General features: G+C 56.6%; 1 protein-coding gene across 1 annotated transcript; it reads right to left on the minus strand.

Moving 5' to 3' along the window:
* Nucleotides 1–579: 579 nt before the first annotated feature.
* On the minus strand, nucleotides 580–19,658 carry ITGB3 (integrin subunit beta 3). The gene is made up of 15 exons (XM_062622502.1): nucleotides 19,343–19,658; nucleotides 15,394–15,479; nucleotides 11,722–11,914; nucleotides 9,965–10,217; nucleotides 9,623–9,785; nucleotides 8,895–9,056; nucleotides 8,647–8,742; nucleotides 8,364–8,453; nucleotides 7,848–7,982; nucleotides 7,045–7,474; nucleotides 4,335–4,557; nucleotides 3,553–3,653; nucleotides 3,308–3,427; nucleotides 2,438–2,604; nucleotides 580–1,777 (listed from the first exon to the last, which is right to left on the minus strand). Exons 1-15 carry the CDS (start codon nucleotides 19,398–19,400, stop codon nucleotides 1,712–1,714), a joined length of 2,343 nt encoding a protein of 780 aa, XP_062478486.1. The 5' UTR covers nucleotides 19,401–19,658; the 3' UTR covers nucleotides 580–1,711.
* Nucleotides 19,659–21,643: the final 1,985 nt, after the last annotated feature.

Raw genomic sequence — 21,643 nt, forward strand, 5'->3', positions numbered from 1 at the left:
GGTTGAAGGGACCTTAAAGCTCCTCCAGCTCTAGCCCCTGCCACGGGCAGGGACCCCTTCCACTGGAGCAGCTTGCTCCAAGCCCCTGTGTCCAACCTGGCCTTGAACACTGCCACAGCTTCTCTGGGCACCCTGTGCCAGCGCCTCAGCACCCTCACAGGGAAGAGCTTGTGGCTAAGAGCTCATCTCAGTCTCCCCTCTGGCAGGTTAAAGCTGTTAAATTATAGCAAGGAATAAAGAAAGCAAAATAAACCCCCCCAAACAACCACTGGAAGGAAATGTTGACCATCACCTGAATGTGTTCTCTGAAGGGCTGGAACTACTCCTAGGAACAAACTCATTCCAAGCATTACTAAGCATTCAAGCATTACTAAGAGCAGCATTTTCCTCTTCCAAAAGCCACTGATAGTTCTCATACACTCAGCAGGCAGGTGGTGGTGCTGCTCTCCTCCACCATACACCCTGGCTGGGAGCACTTAGCGCATCTTTGGGTTCACTTAGCCCATAATAAGTGAAACAAAAAGGAGCCTTACAGGAGGCTTTGCTCTCCCCAGGAGCCACAATTCACCCTCAGCCTGCTGTGTGTGACATCTTTTATTGTATCGAGGGTTATTTCCATGGTGTGAATCGCTGCTGCTCCGGTGCTGCCCATCCAACCCCAGCCCCTGCTCCCACACAGCCAGGGAGCAGGGACACAGCCACCACCAGCTCAGGCAATTGGGGCCCTCGGGACCAGTCCCACACCAGGCACTGATGCTTTTTGGTGCAAAGGGGATGAAGCTACCCCTTAGAGCCGCTGTGCTCTCCCTGGGGCAGGGCAGCAGCACTGTTACAGCAAACTCTGCTATCAGGACATTGCTTTGTTTCTCCCAACAGGACAACAGAGCTCCAGGCAGCAGGACACGACCTGAATGGTGCCTGCTCCTCTAGAACCAGAAAACCAAGCTTGGTGCAGTTATGCAGCCCAAAAAGCACAGCAAAGGAAGAAAGGTGGCCAGGCTCAGGGGACAATGGGCAGCACAGCGTTCCTGAGGCTGCTGCCTGTGCACCTGCATGAGTTGTGGCATGAAGACAGTGGCGGGGGACATGGGGAGCTTAGCACCAGCCCAGGGGCTGCAGCTGGGACCAGCACAGCTGATGCTACATAAAGTTGGGCGATGGTGGAACATGAAAGGAAGGGTACCATGATGCTGGGGCGCTGCTTTACACCATCCTGGGCCAGAGTATTACCAGAAACACAGGGCTGGTGGGTTGCTCGAGCAGTGTCCTCAACCCACAAAGCCAAGGGATGGCTCCTGTGCCTAAGGGCTCCACATCTGTCCAGTTCACGAAGGGATGCTTGGAGCAATCAGAGCTTCACCAGCAGGAGATCACAGCTCAGCACTTAGTTTGAGCATCTGCTCATGAAATCCACCTGGCCCAATGAGCACCAAAGGGTTGACAAACTGGCCAGGCAGACAAAGTCCCGTTTCTCCGTGTTCAGTGTATGGAGGGGCCGCCGGGTCCTGCGGGGCGACCCACCGAGGTAAGGACGAGAGGTTTGCCATGGAAAGCACATCCCTGCGGTTACAGGGCTCTGGAGGCAGTTGAGGGGTTGTTAAATTACACACAGACATTCACACCCACACAGAAACACACTCGAGCTCTTCTGTAAACTGGACTCCAACAGAGCACACAGGGTGATCCCATGGCAGCGCTGGATGCGGCATCCTCAGTTCCCGCGGTACGTGATGTTGGTGAAGGTAGATGTAGCCTCTTTATATAAAGGGTTGTGGCCCTGGAAGAAGGAGGAGTAGAAAGGACATCATCATTTTGTGCTTGGCATCAGCATTCATTCTATTTTACAGCTGGGAAAACTGAGGCACCAGGTCAGCATTGAGTGGTTAATCCATATCTCCACTCAAGGCTTCAGCCCATAAGGTTTCATGGGGGAGAGCAGGGAGAAGCTGCTGTGGAGGTGGAGAAAGGCAGCAGGAGCTGCGGAGAGAATCATCCCATGCCTCTCCATCCCTTCCCTCTGGGGAGAAGAGGAAGTGAGGGACAGGCACTGGTGCTATCCCAGTCCTTGTGCTCTGGGTGCCTCAGCTCCTCCAGTATCCCATGGCAGGAGGGACTTTCTGCCTTGCTCACAGGATGGAAGCACTGGTGTGGGCAGTGAGTAAGAGGGTCACGCTGGTGACAATGCTTGGAATAAGCCAGAGGTGGGAAGATCATGTGGGACATGTGCTATCACCTGTACACATCCTCTGGGACCACATGGAAGGGGTCCAGATTGGGCAGTGTCACCCTGAATCCTTCGCGCTTCATAGGGGGATGGAGGAAGCTGGTCCCCAAGGACCATGCCCTGGGACCACAGACAGCAATTGGGCTCTTATGCTGGGAGCACTGGGATCTGGATCCACTCAGATCCAGGGACTCCCGACCCACTGGTCCTCACCGTGTCCCACTTGGCTCTGGCCTTCTCCTCCTCGAAACGGGCAAACTCCCGACGGTCGTGGATGGTGATGAGGAGCTTCCAGATGAGCAGAGCAGCGAGGCCGATGAGCAGGATGGCGCCCGTCACTGAGAGCAGGACCACCAGGACATCCGGCCCCTTCGGGCAGTCTGGAGGAGGGAGAAAGGCAGGGTTGGGGAGGCTCAGCTCTGGGGCTGCCTGGCCATAAGAACATGGAGCTGCTGTGGTCTTAGGAGGGCTTCACCCTGCCGTGTTAGAGAGCAGGAGCCTCCCCTCCTTGAGCACAGCAGGTTCTATATAGGAGGATCCCATCCATGGGGTGCACGTGCTGAGATCCTCAAGCTCCTCTCTGGAGTTTGGACTGCAGCCCTGCTGGGGGCTGCTTCCATGGCCCTGCTTTGGAAGGCTATGCAACCCCCAGCTCAGACCTTGAGGTCTCTGGAGACCCCAGGGATGCTCTGCTGTACCCCAGCCCTGGCTAATGGGAGCCAGCTCCTGTCTGCTTCTCAAGTAGCATCACCCCATGGAGCCAGAAGCAGGATGAGGGCAGTGGGAAGGTTGAGCCCCCATCCTTGGCCTCAGTGCAGGGTGTGAAATAGCCAAGAAGAGGTGGGGAAACATGAGACAGAGGCAGGAAATCACACCCTGTGGCATGGAGCAGGGAACAAAGCAGCTCTTTAACCTCCCTCACAGCCCCTGTGCCCATGAACCTGGCTGGGGTGGGAGGTAAAACAGGCACTCAAAAGCATAGATTCAATAGGTTGGAAAAGAACTTTAGGATCAAGCCCAATCTCCCCACTCAGCACAGAAACACAGCACAGCTCCCTCTGCATCCCTCCAGCTGGCTCTTACCGGGCTCCTCGATAACGTAGAGGATGGACTTGCCGCTGGAGTCCTCATAGTACTGGAACCTCACCACGCAGTCATTCTCATCCTTGTAGGTGCAGTTCACGGCATCCTTGCCCCTGTCAACTGCCAGAGCGAGAGATTCAGAGCCCCCCGGGTTAGGGGGGTGCCCATGGGGAGGGAAAGTGGGTGGTGGACGCAGCCTCCCCCCATTCCCACCCTTCAGGACAGGGTCTGGGGCTCTCTCTTACCGAGCTCCTGCACGGTCTCAATCTCATCGCGGCACATGCGGCTGCAGGACTGCTGCTCCACCAGTGTCCCCCGCTCAAACTTCTTGCACTCCACACAATCCCTGAGGGAGAGGAGAGCAGAGAGGTGCCGTGAGCTCCCCCGTGCTCACCACCTTGCATCTCAGGCAGCAGAAATCACTGCAGTCCCAAGCCAGCCAGGCTGCAGGGTGTGAGAGCTCCTGCTGCCACTGCTGCCGGCTCACTGATGGGATACCATGGATGCTTTGGGTTGGAAGGGACCTTAAAGCTCATCCAGCTCCAACCCCTGCCACGGGCAAGGACCCCTTCCACTAGAGCAGCTTGCTCCAAGCCCCTGTGTCCAACCTGGCCTTGAACACTGCCAGGGATGGGTTCTGTTCAGCCTGGAGAAGCTGTGTGGAGACCTCAGAGCAGCTTCCAGTGTCTGAAGGGGGCTACAAGGATGCTGGAGAGGGGCCTTAATCAGGTACTGGAGTGATAGGACAAGGGGTGATGGGTTTGAACAAACAGGTGAAGTTCAGGTTGGAGATAAGGCAGAAGCTCTTCCCTGTGAGGGTGCTGAGGCGCTGGCACAGGGTGCCCAGAGAAGCTGTGGCTGCCCCATCCCTGGCAGTGTTCAAGGCCAGGTTGGCTTGGAGCAAGCTGCTCTACTGGAAGGTCTCTCTTCGGGTCCTTTCCAACCCAATCCATCCTATGTGGCACCCCCATGACCCACCCCAGCTCCCCAGTGGGGTAGGACCGGTCCCAGCTCTGCCCTTGCTCACTTTTTGATGGTGCAGGCGTCCGGGCAGGTAGGGCACTTCTCGCAGGTGTCTCCATAGGAGCCGGGCTGGGTGCAGTCGCACTTGCCGCAGACGCAGGAGCCGTGGCCGCTGCACACCAGCCCGGTGCTGGACATGCACGTGTCAGTGCGCGTGGTGCAGTTGCAGTAGTCGCCGGTCCAGTCCGGGTCGCACAGGCAGTCCCCGCAGCTGCACTGCCCGTGGCCTGGGGACAAGCCAGAGGCCATCAGGACCCTTGAGCATCCCCATAGATCCCAATAGCGTTCAGCCAGATGGGGCTGTTGGCATGGCAGGGCCCAAGACAGCCCCGTTCTACTGTCCATAGGGTGGGACACAGCTCACATCAAACCTTTGCTGCAACCCCAATGCTCCTCTTATTCTACCCAAACAACCCACGCTGTCAGCAGCAGCAGCTGGAGATGCTCAATCAGATCCAGCTCCGAGTTAGTCAAGCCTGGCTTTGGCTTTTAATTTCAGACTGAGTCAGGTTAAACCCCCAAATCCTGCTTTTCTCCCTGTCCCAGACCAGGCAGCAGAAGCTGACTGCTGAGAAAGGCCCAACAAGCTCTGCACTCTCAGACTGGCTTAATCAGACAGACAGACACGCTCAAACCCTGCCAAAGCCTGGGGCTATTTGCATTGTGGTTTGATTACAGCTCAAAGGCACAGTAGAGGATGGGAATGTCATGGAGCCAGCACACACCGACCCGTCCCAAGGCCTGTGCACTGGGGCACGTCGGGAATGCTGCTTTCCAGCAGGAGATTGGCCAGGAATGATCCCCGCCAGGGCTGTGGGGATGTCGGCATGAGAAATCAATGTGTAACCCCGTGAATGAGGACCTGGGGCTGAGTCACAGGAAAACAGTGGCACACCGGGTGGCAAGGCATGGAAACATAGAATCATAGAATAGCTAGGGTTGGAAAGGACCTTAAGATCATCCAGTTCCAACCCCCCTGCCATGGGCAGGGACACCTCACACTAAACCATGGCACCCACGGCTCTGTCCAACCTGGCCTTGAACACCACCAGGGATGGAGCATTCACAACTTCCCTGGGCAACCCATTCCAGTGCCTCACCACCCTCACAGGAAAGAATTTCCTCCTTATATCCAATCTAAACTTCCCCTGTTTCAGTTTTAACCCGTTACCCCTTGTCCTGTCACTACAGTCCCTAATGAAGAGTCCCTCCCCAGCATCCCTATAAGCCCCCTTCAGATACTGGAAGCTGCTATGAGGTGTCCACGCAGCTTTCTCTTCTCCAGTGGCTCAGTGGGGTGGGATGGATGCCAGCAGGGTCAGCCAGAGCAGGTTAATGAACAGCTCAGCCAGGCTGGGGCAGAGCATCAGCAGCCCTTGTCCAAACAGGCAGTGAGTGGTTGTGCAAACAGGCGGCAGGAACAGGCGCCAGCGGCCACAGGGGCACCAACAGTGCAGGGTGAGGGAAAACCCAACGTTTCCGCCTGTGTTAGCAGCAGGCTGATAAGGTAAAGCATCAATCCCACTGACATGGGCTGAGGGGCAGGTGAGGTCCCAAAAACTCCATCTGGGGACATACAGAGGGAGGCTGGGAACAGGAAAAGGGGTGGCAGCCCCCTCCTCATTCCTCCTTGAACCACTTCTGGGATGTGCCACAGTTTCATGCCCCAGTCTCGGGCACTGCCACCCCTCTTGCATCCACTGAGAGGATGGGGTAGAGCTTGGGGGTTCACTCAGAGCTCCAGTGCTTACTGGAGAAGTGGATGGGAGAAACCCTCTATGGGGAAGAGGCACATCAGGACATCTGAAACCACTGCTGGGATGGGTGTCCTACAGAGAGGGACTCCTTCCCCAGTGCCTGGCATAGGAGGAGAACCCAAGGACCTGGTTCTGTCTCCCCAGTGAAGAGAGAAGCTGCAGCCGGGGCTGGAGCAGGGCAGTCTGGTAGCACATGGAGGAGATGGTTGTTCAGGAGAGGAGATGCTGCAGGGCCAGCAAGGGAGAGGATTCACTTCCCCAATGCTTTTGCCAACAGGGAGTCCTCAAGAACTAACTGCAGGATAAAAATTGCCTTTCCCCATCCCTCCCCATCCACGCTGGGGTTTCCTCCCACAGAACAACACCTCTAATACAATGGGTGCTGTGATTCAAGCAAGGTCCCTGCTCTGTGCACCCCTGGGTGCCCACCAGCCCCCTTGATGGGAGTTCTGAGTCTAAGTGAGGACTGAGGTCTGCTTTTAACCCTGTAGCCCAGGCACAGGAGGTGACCCCAGCTGCCAAAAAGGGAGGCCTGGTCATGGAATGGTTTGGGTTGGAATGGACCTTAAAGCTCATCCAGCTCCAACCCCTGCCACTCGCAGGGACACCTTCCACTGGAGCAGCTTGCTCCAAGCCCCTGTGTCCAACCTGGCCTTGAACACTGCCAGGGATGGGGCAGCCACAGCTTCTCTGGGCACCCTGTGCCAGCGCCTCAGCACCCTCACAAGGAAGAATTTCTTCCTGATGTCTCATTTGAATTTCTCCTGAGTAAATCTGAACCCATCACCCTTATCCTATCGCCATTCCCTTCTGTTGCGGTCCAGGCAGAGCCATTGCTGAGCAGCAAGCCAGCGGCGGGGACGACGCATTGGACAACCCCCAAAACAGCTGGTGCCACCTTTCTCCATGACCTTGGGTGCCGCGAGCACCTTGATGCGCTCTCTGCCCATCACTCACCCGAGCACATCTGCCCCTTGAAGCGCACGCAGGAGAAGTCGTCGCACTCGCAGTACTTGCCCGTCACCTTCCCGAAGTCACTGCTGTGGCACACGCACTGCCCGCAGATGCACTCCCCGCGCTGGCTGCAGAGGGGCTGGCCTGCCCGGGGGCTGCAGTTGTCCTGCTGCGAGGGGTTGTACTCCTCCTCCGAGCACTCGCAGTGCGAGCCCAGGCGCCCGGCGTTGCAGCGGCACACGCCACACTCCAGGGTGCCGTTGCCTCCGCTGCAGGACGAGCTGTTGGCCTCCGCTTGGCTCTCGCAGGAGCAGTCGCAGTCGAAGTTCACCACCACGGTCAGGTTGTCCTTGAAGCCCACGGGTTTGATGGTGAAGGACTTCTCCCGCTCCCGCGGGCACCCCCGTACCTTGGCCTCGATGCTGAAGCTCACCTGGAGGGCAAGGGGGAGCATCCAGCCATCAGCACCGTGCCGCAGTACCCACCCCAAGCTTAGAGAGCCCCAAAATGGGACCCATCACATTGCTTTGGGCTTTTCAGAGCTGTCACAACATGGGTTGGGCCTGCCACAGTAACCAGGCTGAATCCCATTCACCACATCCAGCAGCCCGGCCTGAGCTATTGAACCATAGAGTTTGCATTCAGCAGACTCAGAAAAGCATCTTCATCCTTGCTGGACCCCTCTTTCCACTGCAAAGATCCCCGTGTCACCAGGGAGGTGGTGGGGCAAGGAGGTGGTGGTGGTAGAGAGCATCAGGCTCTATATGGAGGGGGAGAAAAACCAAGTCCACGAACAGGATCCTCACCGTGTCCCCAATCTTGAGCCCCACGCAAGACTTGAGCCCAGGGATGACCTCGTCATTGAGGCAGGTGGCATTGAAGGCCAGGGACAGCTCTTCAGGGAGGTCACGCACCTCCAGTTCCACCTTGGAGCGGATTTTCTAGGCGAGGAGAGAGAAGAGTTGAAGGTGACAGCAGAGACTGGGCAGGGAGCAGCCCCTGGGATGGGGCTCCCGCTCCACCACGATGCTCCCACGCACACGGGAAGGGAGCCAAGATCCTTGAGTCTTTCTCAGGACTTGGCTACGTCATTCCCCATTGGGAAATGCCTTTGAGGATGGGAAGGGGCAGGCAGTGAACACAGTGACCTCCCTTCTCCAGCATTCCCGCATGCATTGGTGGAGGCAGATGCTCGCAGCTGGCCCAGGAAAGATGCTCAGGGCTGGGGGAGCTGCCAACTCTGTGTGGGCTGTTTGCAGTGTGAAGCAGTGGCTATTTTGGGAGGGAGAGAGCTGTGTGGGGCCATCACGTTGCACACTTACCCCGTAGGAGTCCACTATGAGCTGCAGGACGTTGCTGGAGTCTCTGGACAAGGTGCCCACGGTTGTGCCTGGGATCAGCTCACTGTAGTTCTGCAGGAATATCATAAGCATGGGTTGCTTGTAACTTAGGCAAACCCTGTCTGGGCACATGGGAGCTTCCCTACGAGCTTTGATAGGACAGGAGACCTCCAAGCTATATGCAGCCACCCATGGCCAGCTGCAAAGGATGCTCCTTGGGACCCACCACCCCCCTAAGAAGGTGGCTTTGCACAGGGGCTGTTACCTGGTAGAGGCCAACCACTGTATCTGTCACAGCAAAGATCAGGTTGATGTTCTTCTCGGAGAGCTTCTCAGTCATCAGGCCCAGAGAGGGATAGTCCTGGGGAGGAGGAGAGGCTGTACCCAAAGAACATGTACCCCCAACCGCCCTGGTGCCCATCATGCTCTCCAGCCATGGCCGGATCACCTCTGCCATCCCATGGGGTTCCTCAACAGGGTCTCCACAACCCCACTGTGGAGGTTGGGATTTACCAGTGTGGTGGAGGCAGAGTAGAAATTGTCCTTGTCAATGTGGCACTGGGCGTCATTGGGCTGCACAATGCCTGCCAGCCTGCCATCCAGCGCGATGTGGGTCTTGGCATCCGTGGTGAAGACGAGGAGGTGGGAAGCATCATTCCTCCAGCCGATCTTCTCCTGTAGTGAAAGACAGCTCCCGGTTGTGCAGCAGCCCTATGTGCCAGCACCCTGCTGCTGCCTTTGCATGCCCCAGGTCATGGATATGGGCTGCAATCCCTCCCATTCCCAGCAAAATCAAGGTGGAGGCACAAGGTGGATGTCCCTTTTGGGCTGGTTACTGCAGGGCTGACATGGGATCATTGTGCCCTATCCCTGGCAGTGTTAAGTGAACGGGGCTTGGAACAAGCTGCTCTAGTGGAAGGTGTCCTTGCCCGTGGCAGGGGTTTGGAATTGGATGAGCTTTATGGTCCCTCCTAGCCCAAATCATTCCATGATTCTGTGATCATCAGTTCCCAAGTACCTGATCTGCTCCTGTCTCCTCCCAGGACCACGTAAGGGCCCTGCCTTGGCTGTTGGTCTAGAAACATTCCAGTTTAATGCCCATCTTTTGCAGATCGGAGCCATGCAGCAGCACCACAGGGTTTATGTTCCTTACCTGGTGGGCTTGGATGGTCTCTGCCAACCCACCAGGGCCAACCCATTGAGCATCTCCCAAGCCCCAGCCAGGCTTTCTTGCCCCTTACATCGCACACGGTGGCCTGGATGATGGCATCGAAGCCACCCTCGGGCGCATCACGGTTCCTTGAGACGCTCTGCTTCCGCACCTCCTCGTTGAAGCGGGTCACCTCGTCCGTGAGCGACAGGACGTGCTTGTACCCAAACATGGGCAGGCAGGTTTCCCCGATCCTGCAGGGCATCAGGCAGGGCATGAGGATCAGATCCCACCTCCCATGGGCCCATCCAGGGTGCTTGCAGGGACCCAACCACCCCAAGAGCCCAAGGACACAGCCAGAGGCTGCTGAAGCAACCACATGTCCTAGAGAAGGGCTCTGTCCTGCTGGGAGTTTTAGAAGTTGCTTTCTTACTCATAACAAGGGTTGATGATGGCTTCTGGAGGGGAGATGTACATGTAGGGGGAAATGGGCTTGTCCACAAAGGCTCCAAAGCCAATGCGTAGGTTGCTGGTGAGCTTGCGCATCTCACTGGCCAGCTTTGTGCCCAGGTTCTGGATGTTCCTCAGATCGTCCTTCATGGAGTTGGACAGGTCCATCAGGTAGTAGATGTCCACGGGGTAGTCTTCCACTTGTCGCACTTGGACACGGAAGATCTGGGAATCATCTGTAATGTGAGAGGGAGTGAGAGATCCTCTCCTAGGAGGAGCGGGGGGGATCACTGCAGAACTAGGGAGAAAAATCAACCTATGGGGTCAGCAGGAACCCAAGGAGATGGCTTAAAGCTTCTGGGAGGAGAACATCACACTTGTACACAAAGGGGCAAAGCCCTTTGGGCAGGGTGCTTGCACAGGAGATAATGGTGTGCACCTTGGAGATGGCAAACGTGCTTATAGGTCCTGTTCTCCAAACCTCCTGTCCAGAGCTGACCCTCAGAAGCTGCATGAACAGCATGACCAACACGCGCTGGATGGAGTGAGTGAAAGACCCAGCGTATGGATACAGGGATTACCAGAGCACTGTATGGCTGCTTCGCACTTCCCTGAGCAACCAAGAACTCTGAGCATCTCCCAAGGCCTTCCCCATCCCTGTTCCCTCCCTCTTGGCTCCTTCCAGCTCCTCCACGTCGTCACCACACAGTCAGGGGGCCCAACTCAGCGCTCAGAGAGCATCTGTTTCTTCTTGTAGAGCTAAAACCAGGACTGAGCTTGTGGGCCATGGGCTGTGACCTGTCCTCCTCAAACCCTTTAACATTTGGTCTTGATTCATGAGTAGAGGCCAATGACTCGTGCCAAGCCTCGGTTGGACAGAGATCAACTGGGGTTTTCTTGTACTGCTTCCAAGAAACAGGGGCTTCAGCACTGCACACTGTATCTGTTCCTCTCCAGAGCACCACAACTACCTGCCTCCTGCCAAATATCTGTAAGGGCCACTTAGCTGCTACATGTCCCCATTGCATGGGGTCACTTTAGACATACAGGGTGAGTACTCCTGTCTGGAAGGCCCAAGAATGTGCAATCAACCACTGATATCTGGGCTTTAATGAGCACAAGGAACCAAAATTGCTCCTGCTGAGACTGGAAGAGTCATCCATGAATGGATGGCAGGAAATGGGCTGCACATGGGGCAGAGCACGGTGACGGTTCCACTTTCTCCACATCCCCAAACCGGTTTTGTGACCTTGGGAAAGTGATGCCTGTTAGTTCTGCCTCCTGCTTGGCATCACTTGGAACTCCTCCATGCTGGCAAAAGACCATCACAGTTAATTGTCTCCAGCCTGTCTGAAACAAGCCTAGGGAATCACAGGGACCTGTTGGCAGCCCAACCCTTCCAGCTGCTCTACAGCTTGTTAGACATGAGCTGACCTCCACCAAATCATTTAGAGTACAGTAGCAGTGGCCAAGGTCTAAATGCCTTGATAAAATAAGCCCATGTGTTGCTGAAGTTGCTGTATCCCATCCTGCCCACTGGGATACGTCAGGGTTGAGCCAGGAGACCGACCAGCTTGCAGACAGCAGGGATGCTCCTGGAGGCTTTGGTGCAGCTCCCAGCTTGGCATTGCCCCCCATGGACACAAGAGTTGGTGAGGCAGTGACGGCTCACTCATCATTTGAGCCCTTTGAGTTATTCCCACTGCATCCCCCCTTCCCGTGGTAGTTGGAGGCTCTCACCCGGCCGCAGGTTCAGCCGTATTCTCTGGGGGCTCATCTGGGTGGTGATGGAGCTCCCTGAGCCCTTGTCGCTGAGGGGTCTGGCCTCCAGGATGGTCACACTGCTGCTGGGGAACTCGATGTAGTCGTGCCCGCAGCCATTCTCCAGGAGGTTGGTGCGCAGGTCACAGCGAGGGGACCCTGGTGCCAAGACCTGCGGGAAAGGCACAAGGTCAGGAGCCAGGCTCCTCCAGGAGCCCCCATGGCTGCAGCACAAGGAGGGCCCCCTTTTCCACTGGAGAGCTCTTTAGCACACCTAATGCAGGAGACCAGGGTAAGAGGTGCTTTGGGGCACGGTGCCTCTGCTCAAGGGAGATGCTGGACAAGTCCTGCTGGGGTTCAGGGCAGGTTTTGGTCTGTTGTGCTCCGGTGGAGCTCAGCTGCCCCTGCCAAGGAGCGAGGGAGAACAGATCCCTGCCGAACCCGCTCCCAGCTGCTGGCAGCTGGAGCCTCAGGTTTGGTTTTGGCCAAGCTAAAAGGAAAGGCCCTTTATGTGGGATGGCCAGAAAAGGGTGAGGAGGGATGTGAACATGGCAGGGGATGAGGAGCAGAGGCTGGGACTTCTATTACATCCTCAACCATGGCAAAACACGAGCCACCTTTTCCCACTTTCATCTACTGTGCCTTTAGAAACCCGTCTGTTTCAGCCCTGGTCCCTGCTGTGGGGAGCCCATTGCATGAAGTGATGCTCAGTTCCTGTGCAAGAACACTTCAGGCTTATCTCGAACTCTCCAGCTTCCTGCAGGATGGAGCCAGCCAGGGGAAAGGAGAACCAAAAAAGGAGTGAAAGAGCAAAAAGGGCTGCGGGAGAAGCCATCAAGTGCCCATCAGGGGCCGGGAGCACAACATGTGGAGACACGATGGGGTCTGGCCATGTCCCTCTTTCCTAGAAAGTTCCCGGCTCCTCGCCCTTATCACAGCACATTCAGAAGGGCTCCGGTCTCTGGCTTCTCACGAAGACAGATATGGGAGGAATTTCTTTCCCAGCCCAATGCTGCCAAGAGGCTCCCTCCCCTCCAAAGGGTTTCTTCATCTCCCTCCCACAGCCCAAGCCCTCCTACATTCAAAGTCTACAGCAGACAACCAGCACAGCCTTTCCCTGTAGTAAAGGGAAGTGGCACAAGTCCTGCTGGGGCTGGTTCAGCTGGATCCTAACTGCAGCCTCTCAGTGCTGGCGAGTTTCCCCATGCAGGACATCACCCGAGGCTGCCTGAACCCTGGAATGAATGCGTGTGTTTTATGCTGGCCGAGAGCCCTCTGGAAACAGTGTGGAGTGATAGCCAGAGAATACATCAGCAAATGCATCAGCAGACGTGTTCCTGCAGCCTCCTGCTCCCACCCTCACTGCCTGGCCAGCACACCGCTGCCCAAGAGGACAGCTCATCCCCCTCATTTAGCTGCCTTGAACCCACCCAGCCCCACAGGGCTCCCTGCTGTGGGAAGAGGTGCCTGGTTTACGCCACATCCCATCCATCACCACTTACATTCCTGTCCCAGGTGGAGAAATCACTGGAAAAGCATGAGGGTAAAGGCAGGCTGGGCTCATGGCTGATACCTGGAGATGCTGGGAAACTCCCAGGCCACGCAGCACCTTATGGGATTAACAACATCATTCCAGCTTTGAGGTTCCCATGGAGATGCTATTTAACCCCTTACCCTGGAGCCCTAAATATGATGATGGATCCAGGACTCACAGGAGCCTCCCCAGCAACAAAACTACTGAAAAAGGCAAAGGAAAAAGCCACTGTAGCACTAAAGGAGCTCTTGATATGGATTGCTGCCTGCATCCCTTGTGAGTGAAGGCAGGACCAGGCAGGGCACTGGCAGAGCCAGCTCCCTTCCCAAGTTCCCAGCACAGGCAGCTGTGGGAATTCCTGCATCCCCAGGACATCTCCATTTTCATGCCCAAGGCAACCACATAGAGCATCAGCTCTGAGCGGGAGAGAGCCCAAAGCAGAGAGGCCACAGCAGATTAAGCTAAAACCTTCCAGCAGCTTCTCTAGAACAACCCCCTGGTCCAGCTTTGCCTCCCCCTTTCCTCCAAGGCAACCAGAGGGGGTGAGGCAGGAAGATGTGTCCCAACAACCTCCCAAATGATTTTAAAGCCACGTCTCAGTGTTACAGGTTGGCTGGCATTTCCCAATGGAAATGGGAAGTGGATGGGCACATCTATTGGTAAAAGCAGTCAAACTTCCTGAAAACTAAATAAAACTCAATTCCCTCTGCATCAGCCTCAGGAAACCACAATGAAGTCCTTCTCTTGTCCAAAGGCAGGCTGGAGCAGCAGATAAAGGCTGCTTGGGGAAGCCATGTGGGTGGAAAAGGAGCAGAAGGAGCACAAATAAGGACACTTTCCCTTTAAAAAACAGAGTGAGGGATGGGGATGGGGGGGGGGGGGGGCACAGTATCAGAGACCTCCCCACCCCTGGGAAATTAAACAAACCCACACAGAGAGCCCTCATGTGCTGTGTTCAGCCAATGCCGTCCAGATGTTGGAGGCAGAGCCCGGCTCTCGGGGGGGCGGCTGCTGGCGGCTCCCTCACTGCTCGTCACGTCCATGAGCAGCCATGGAAAGATTTCCTTTTTTGGGAACCTTTGCTGATGGGGAGGAAAAACCGAGCCCCGAGCATCACCGCTCCCAGGAACAAACCCAGCCCCATTCCCGCTCCGGAGCAGGGAACGAGGCTCCTTGTCACACCTCTTGCTGCAGGCGAGATTGGGCATAAGCATCTTCACTCGCACCAGGAGCCGATGGGCACAGCGAGCAGAGGCATCCCCTCCACACTGAGCCCAGAGCATCGGGCCACGCAGGCACAACCCAAGAGCGTTTTCCAGCTTGGATTGCTTCCCCCCGGCTCCCGGTGGCACGATCTCAGCCGGGGGAAGCCGGGGGTTTCATGGGTGGGGAAGCAGAAAGGAAGAAAAGCTTTGCCAAAGGAGGAGGTTTCATCACCTCTCCCCGTCCCAGCCTCTCCTCTGCCCTGGGGCTGCTGCTCCATCCAGTTGGGAAACTCCCTCCCGTTACCTTCCGATGGACTAACCCCAGGGCAGCATTTTTGGAGGGGAACGTGGCAAATCATGGGGGCTCTCACCTGCCTAAACAGGGTGATTTTAGAGCCACGACTCAGCTCTCACATCTTCTTTAGCCCAAACCCAGGCACTTCGTCTTCCTTCCCCCTTCTTTCCAACAACAAAAGGCTTTTAAACCCAAATCCTAGCTTCTAATCGGTGATTTCCCTTCTTCCCCCCAGCCTCCTTTCCTTTTCCAGCCCTTCCAGCAATTAAGCTCCTTTAGCCTTAGTAAAATGCTTAGTGAAGCACTTTAGCCTTAGTGCTTTACAAAGGGTTATCAAGAAGCAAACCAAAAGTAAACTAAGTTTGAAATGTACTTTTCCTAACAAAGTGAGTTTCCAGTGGGATCACCAGCATTTCCCAGCCAGCCAATGCACTCAGATAAGACTCAGGTTTTCAGAGCAAGGCAGAGAGGGCATCCCAAGCTGTGGTCTGAGCCGGATGCCACCAATAAACGCGTTTAGACACAGTGGGAACAGATGGAGACCGAGGTTGCGGCTGTGGCAAGGGGAGCAGCGCCCATCCCAAAGGCTCGTCCCTTCCTCCACATCCCTGCCTTACCTCGGCAGAGCACCAGGCACAGAGAGGGCTCACAGCCAGGCACTGCTTGCAGGAGTTCACCCCGCGGGTGGTGCAGATGTTACCCCCTGAAACAGGAAAACAGCGCGGTTACATCCTGCACCCACACAGGTGCTGAAGTGTCAGTGCTCAGCCAGGCCCCCATCCCACCAGAGCTCTGCTCTAATCCCTTTCCCAGCCCCAAACCCCAGGAGCTGCCTCCGTGCTCCTTTTATAACCTTGGTACCAGCTGAGCTTCATCCTGCCTGGGACTGAGCATCATTTCCCACCTAACAGCTCCTCCCTGCATCCATCCTTTCAGTGCTGCATGTGTTGGAGTGAGGGGCATCTCCCCTTGGGCCTCTCTGCTGATGTTTTAGGGTACAGGGGTGAATTTCCAAGGGCACAATGTGGTACCCGCACCCCCCCAGCGGCTGGGGAGCTGCTGCCTCTTCCCATCGCCCCTGACCCAGTGTGGTCGGTGCTTTCTTGTGCACACATTAAACTCAGCAGCCGCTCTTGGTCCAGGTTCAGGCACACGGAAAGGAGGGGAGGGAAAGGGCAGGAGTCCAGGAATGTGCTGGTAACCGGTTGTGGTTGTGCTGATGCCCTGGGCAAAGGTTGGGCTCTGTCAGTGGAAGTGGCAATGGGGACTTTGAGTGATACTGGCACCAGTCCTGTGAAACTGGGGGGGGGGGATTGAAGGGACCCCAAACGACAGCAGGAGCCCTGGGCAGCTCCAGTGCCTGCAGTGGCAGAGGCAGGACCATAGGGCTCCGTGGTTCCTGCTGTCAACGGCTGATGTGGCTGTGGTGGCATCACCCTTCCTCCCGGGGCACAAGCATCTTAAGGCTTGGTTATGGGAATGCTGCAGCCTGGGGAGCCCAGGAGCCTGGAGCAGTGAGCGCTGGGGTCTCCCCTTTGCCCCGTGTCCTCCTGTCCCTGCCCAGGGCTCTCCCAGTGTTTCTGAGCACAGGAAATGCAACACAAAGCAGAGAGGAAATGGTGAAACGGTGTCGTCAGGTCCTTAGGCAGAACCACAGTGACAGCATCGTGTGTTCATGCCCCTTGGCACGCAGCCTGGGCTGCATGTGTGTGTTCAGCGTGTGTGCACGCATGTTGCACCTGTGTGCATCTGCATGAGGTGGTGTCACAGGCTGGGCTGGACACGCTGCCGCTGCTTGGGGATGTACCCCATGGCCATGCCACCTCCCTGCTTGTCCCACACAGGGTGACTACACTTAAAGGCTAAACCCCAATTGCCCTGCTCAGCACCAGCTTCAGGGTGGCATCCATAGGGACACTCTGCAGCATATGAGGATGGGCAGGATTATAGGTTTAGTATTGCCTAAAGGAGCAACTTGTTGATCTCTGGTGCACCAAAGACATGCAGGGATGCAGCAGCAGCATCACACCCTTGAGCAGACAGGATGTGGAGCTGGGGCTTGGTATGGGGAAGGCAAAGGGCTCTCAGCATCGCCAGCTCCTGCTGTGTGTGGAATCCCTCCTGCCTTGCCAAGCACTGGTGGCTGCAGCCCAAGCCCCCGTGCCTTGGATTTGGGCTATGCCCTGGCGCTGCCCTCAGGGACAGGCTCAGAGGATTAACCACCAGCAGTGCTCCTGACCTCCTCTTACTTAATGCCACTGTGGGGTTTGCTCCCCAAGGGTGGGTTTGAGCTTGGCCTAGGATGGGATGCACTGGTCCACGTCCTCTCTCGAGCAGGTTTCCCCTGTAACTTGAGCCAAGCGCCTCAGTTTCCCCTGTGCAGTGTTAACCCTGGTGTCAGTGAGCCCGGGCTGCACTGAAACATGATGTGGAGGATCTCCAAGCTTGGGTCTGCCTCCACTTCTCCTGCTGTGAAACCTGAGCTCTGGGGATAATGAGCCCCAGGTCTGTCCCTTTGGGCTGGAGAGCTGCTCTGCTCCCCAGCAGTTGGTATGCGTTACCTCCTGCCTGTGTGCAGCCTCTGAGCTCAGTGCATTCCTTCCCACCCCACAGCACAGGGGTCCTTGATCTGGTGCTCCCCTTCCATGCTGAGGATGTAACCCCAGGGGTTAGATGGGGCTGCAGGCCAGAGGGTCCTGCAGGAAGGATGCTGTCGTGCCCGAGGCTGCAACCACATCATGTCACCATGTCATTGCTGCTTTGACCAGGGGGTCCCTGCAAGTCACTCCTGCCCCCAGACTCATGCAGCCCTCTGGTCCCCATGGGATCCATTGCCCATGACTGAGACACGTGCCCAGGGACGGAGGACCCTTCCCCAACCTGGGAACCTGGCCTCTGGGAGGGGGCTGAAATGCCCCAGTGCCAGTGGTGTTAGCACGGTTCTCACCATCCAGATGTGGCTATTCCTGCTGCGAGCAGGCAGCCTCAGCCTCTCACTGTGCAGAAATGTCTCTGCTTTGGTCTTTCCAGCTCTGCCTGTTTTAGGGAAGTGGGGAATGGGGACCTGGGATGGTGCAGGAGCAACAGCACAGGCGAAGGAGGGAGAAGGAGGAGGCTGCATCTTGAGCCCACTCCACGTTTGGTCCTGGAGCTTCCCAAGCAGCGCTTCCCAGGCTCAGGACACCGCCTGGATGCAAGACCCAGCACAGCTTTTGGGGATGTTTTTCCAGCCATAAAACGTCCTGAGCCCAAGTACTACGAAAGCAGTTGGTCTCTCACAACGATCTGATCCTAAAGACTCAGGCTTTGAAAACAGAAAGAAATCCTAACACATAAAATACAGGGAAATGGGAGATGAACTGGGCAGCATGAGAACGGCTGGGCAGCGATGTGGGATGATGCACTCGAAATACCCCAGACGTCTGTGGCTCAGCATCACCCTTCCCCGGCTGGAGGAGCTTACTCAGCCCCCAAGCTGCACTCCAAGTAACCTCTATGCACCGCATGAGCCAGCCACATGCTTTGTTTTTCCTCCCTCTGCCAACTGGGGCAAGAAAGTGCCCACAGAAAACCCGATATTTTAGAGAACTCGATAAGGACACAACCCATCCGGACATCCTTCTGCTTGATGCAGCGATCAGGGCTTAGGTCTTTGTGGCTGCTCTGCCAACGCCATCCTGGGGCTCTGGCTTTTCTCCGACCCTGTCCTTGTCGGCAAGCATCATCCCAGGGAGGGAATAGCCCAAACTCAGCTCAGCTTCTTACAGGCACCGATACACAGGACCAAACTGCAGCTCTATAGTTTCAGTGTGTTGTTATCCTATGTCCTGTATTGACGACAGGGATCAGGTAGATCAGAGCCTCAGGCTGTTCCTGGGAATTCACCAAAGTCTGGAATTCTTTAGACAGAACAACGTTGCCCAAAGAGCCTGGCCTCAAAAACAATGGGACCCATTTATAAACCAGGAGCTGAAAACCCCATTTTACAGTTGCAGGATTTACTTTGAGCCCCGGGAACACAGCTGGGGAGAAGAGAAAATGCTTTTCCCGTCTCTTCTCCATGCTCCAGACACTGGAAATATTGTTAAAACTACAAATTACCTTTGTCTGAAATCATCTCACCCTAAACCCCTAAAACCACCAGAACAGAGAAAAGAGAACTCAAGACATACAGGCACCCCCTGCCTTTAAACCAACACAACCACTGCGCCCAGCCTGCCCTGCAAACTCTTTGTTGTGCATTTAGGAAGGACAGAGCCCAAGTCACACCCTGGTCCTCCCATTACAAACCCTTACCCGGAGCCAAACACAGCGGAGGTACAGAACAGAAACTTCCCGCACCCAGCGTGGAAATAACTCCCAAACCACGTCCCGATCCTACACCACCTTTGGGAAACCCGCCTGGAGCCGACCCATTCAAGACCCAACCGGTCAGAGCAGCTCCAGGCTGCCCGCTCCCCCTCGGACCGCTTTCCTCGGGAGAAAGTGCTGGGACTGGGGGGAATTTGGGCCGCACAATCCCTGGATGACCCGGCTCGAAGCGAGCGGCAGCGCTCCCAAACCTACCCCAGGCGCCAGCAGCGCAGAGCGCGAGGATCCCGAGAGCCACGCTGAGCCTTCCCATCGCGTCCTGCAAGCCCCGAGCGCGGGGGGCTGCTTGGACCGGCCCCCCCGTGGGCGATGGGGAGCAGCTCGGGAGGCTTGGAGCAGCCCAGGAGATGAATCATGGGGCTGGGTGTGTGACACACGGCGAGCGGGGCCGGCCGGCCGGAGGAAGCGGCGCTGGCTCGTCACTCACTGGGGAGCCGGTCTGTGCCCCCGCCCGCGCTGCCGGCACCTCCTCATGCTTCGCTTCGCTTTGCTCCGTCAAGGACCTACTAAACGCTGGCAGTGAGCGCTCCCAGCGCCGGTGACCTCCAGCCCTGGGGCTGGGAGCAGGCTCTTTCCCATAGGCTCTTTTGCCCGGGTTTAACTCCTTGCAAAACCTTGCTCCCTCCTTCCTTTCGTTAACTCTTGCGGGAAAGGCAGCCGCCGAGTCCCAGGGTTGAACGGGAGGTAAAGGTGTGGGTTCTCAGCTCCCGAACGGCGCAAATGGGACTGTTTCTGCTCAAACAGGGACCTGAGTGAGATCCGAGCCTGGTGAAAGCAGCAGGGTGTAAACCTGGCTGTCACCAAGGCAGGGAAGTTCAGCTTAAGGTCCGATGGTTCGGACCTCGTTTTCTTCTCACTTGTTTTCCCCCTCTGTGCCCTCAAAACTTTCTCCTGTACTGAGAAAGGAGAGGAATTGTCCCCCCTGAAACAGCAGAGCTGTTTGTGGGTGCCTCCTGGGGGGGGGGGGGTGTGGGGGGTATGTGTGTGTGACAAACTCTTGTTTAACTCGCAGGTGGGGAAACTGAGGCACTCAAGGTAGGGCTGGGATGCAAATGGGAGAGAAGGGCTGCTTCCCTGGAGCCCAAGGATGCTCCCACCATGCATCGGGTTGGGGACAGTAATGACCCAACTCTGGGGCAAGACGGTGCAACGCACAGGAGCATCAGGCATCAGGAACTGAGCTGGTGTGTGTGCCTGATGGTGCTGGACGTGATGTGAGGGTGCTGTATGAGAACCACAGCCCCACGTTTCCCCCCTACGAGAGGGGATGGTGCCTGGGAGGGTGAGGCGGAGCTGGGGACTCAGCCTCAGGAGCTGGGGATTTAGCTTTAAAAGAAGTTGTTTTGGTGCCTCTTTTCTTCTCCCCTCAGCCCCATTCTACCTGTGGGAGCTGCTGCCCTCCCGCGGCTGCGGGGGGATCCTTCCCACCTGATCCAACCGCATCCCCAAGGCTTGTCGATGGGGATTTGGTAAAGAGCACAAGGAGAAGCCCATCGACCCTCCTGCAGCGTCCGAAAGTGCTGCGCCTTGGCTGGGACATCAATACAAACCCCAGACCTTTCTGAGGGGCTCTTGGTCGTGCCCTGCTCATAGAATCCCAGAGTAGTTTGTGCTGTAAGGGACCTTAGAGCTCCCCCAGCTCCAACCACTGCCACGGGCAGGGACCCCTTCCACTGGAGCAGCTTGCTCCAAGCCCCTGGGTCCAACCTGGCCTTGAGCACTGCCAGGGATGGGGCAGCCACAGCTTCTCTGGGCACCCTGTGCCAGCGCCTCAGCACCCTCACAGGGAAGAGCTTCTTCCTCAGAGCTCATCTCAGTCTCCCCTCTGGCAGGTTAAAGCCATTCCCCTTGGCCTGTCCCTACAGGCCCTTGTCCCAAGCCCCTCTCCAGGTTTCCTGCAGCCCCTTTAGCCACTGGAGCTGCTCTAAGGTCTCCCCTTCAGGAGCCTTCTCTTCTCCAGGCTGCCCCAGCCCAGCTCTCTCAGCCTGGCTCCAGAGCAGAACTGCTCCAGCCCTTGCAGCAGCTCTGTGGCCTCCTCTGAGATCCTGGAGCCATCTCCCACTGCAGATCCCATTGGGCACTTTTAGTGCATCCTAGTTCCTGTTCTTCTTAGGCTTCATGGGATGGGTTGATGAATTTGTTCAAGATTCTAAAGAGAAACGTGGGAGCCCTGCTTGGCTCAGCACCCCCCATGGATACTCCCTGCCATCCATCTCACTGGTCCTCTTCTCTAAGGGGCTCATCCTGCCCTGTAGTTGCTTGCCCACATTAGCAATGCTGCAAAGCCATGCACAGCATCACCGCATGCTCTGGCCCAGGAGTGATGGATGAGTGCAGCAGCCGGATCCACGCTCTGGCGAGCGGGAAGAGGCTGGAGCTGGAACCACCAGAGGGAGCAGAAACTCCTTCAGCCTGCGAGCGAGCGGAGAGGAGCTCCCACCCGGCCAGGGATGCTCTGGTTTCCCGGTGGGACTTTTCCTGGCCCTCAGGTCAAAC

Source organism: Pezoporus occidentalis, unplaced genomic scaffold, assembly GCF_034315485.1.
Source record: "Pezoporus occidentalis ecotype Australia unplaced genomic scaffold, CSIRO_AGI_Poc_V1 ctg242, whole genome shotgun sequence".
Lineage (NCBI taxonomy): Eukaryota > Metazoa > Chordata > Aves > Psittaciformes > Psittacidae > Pezoporus > Pezoporus occidentalis.

Excerpts from the sequence above, each read along its gene's own strand:
- ITGB3 (XM_062622502.1), bottom strand. The coding sequence starts at position 19,400 with ATGGGAAGGCTCAGCGTGGCTCTCGGGATCCTCGCGCTCTGCGCTGCT. Across the intron at positions 9,786-9,964 it reads ATCATCAACCCTTGTTATGA|GATCGGGGAAACCTGCCTGC; the intron begins GTAAGAAAGCAA and ends GATGCCCTGCAG. Across the intron at positions 1,778-2,437 it reads CCAGAGCCAAGTGGGACACG|GGCCACAACCCTTTATATAA; the intron begins GTGAGGACCAGT and ends TCCTTCTTCCAG.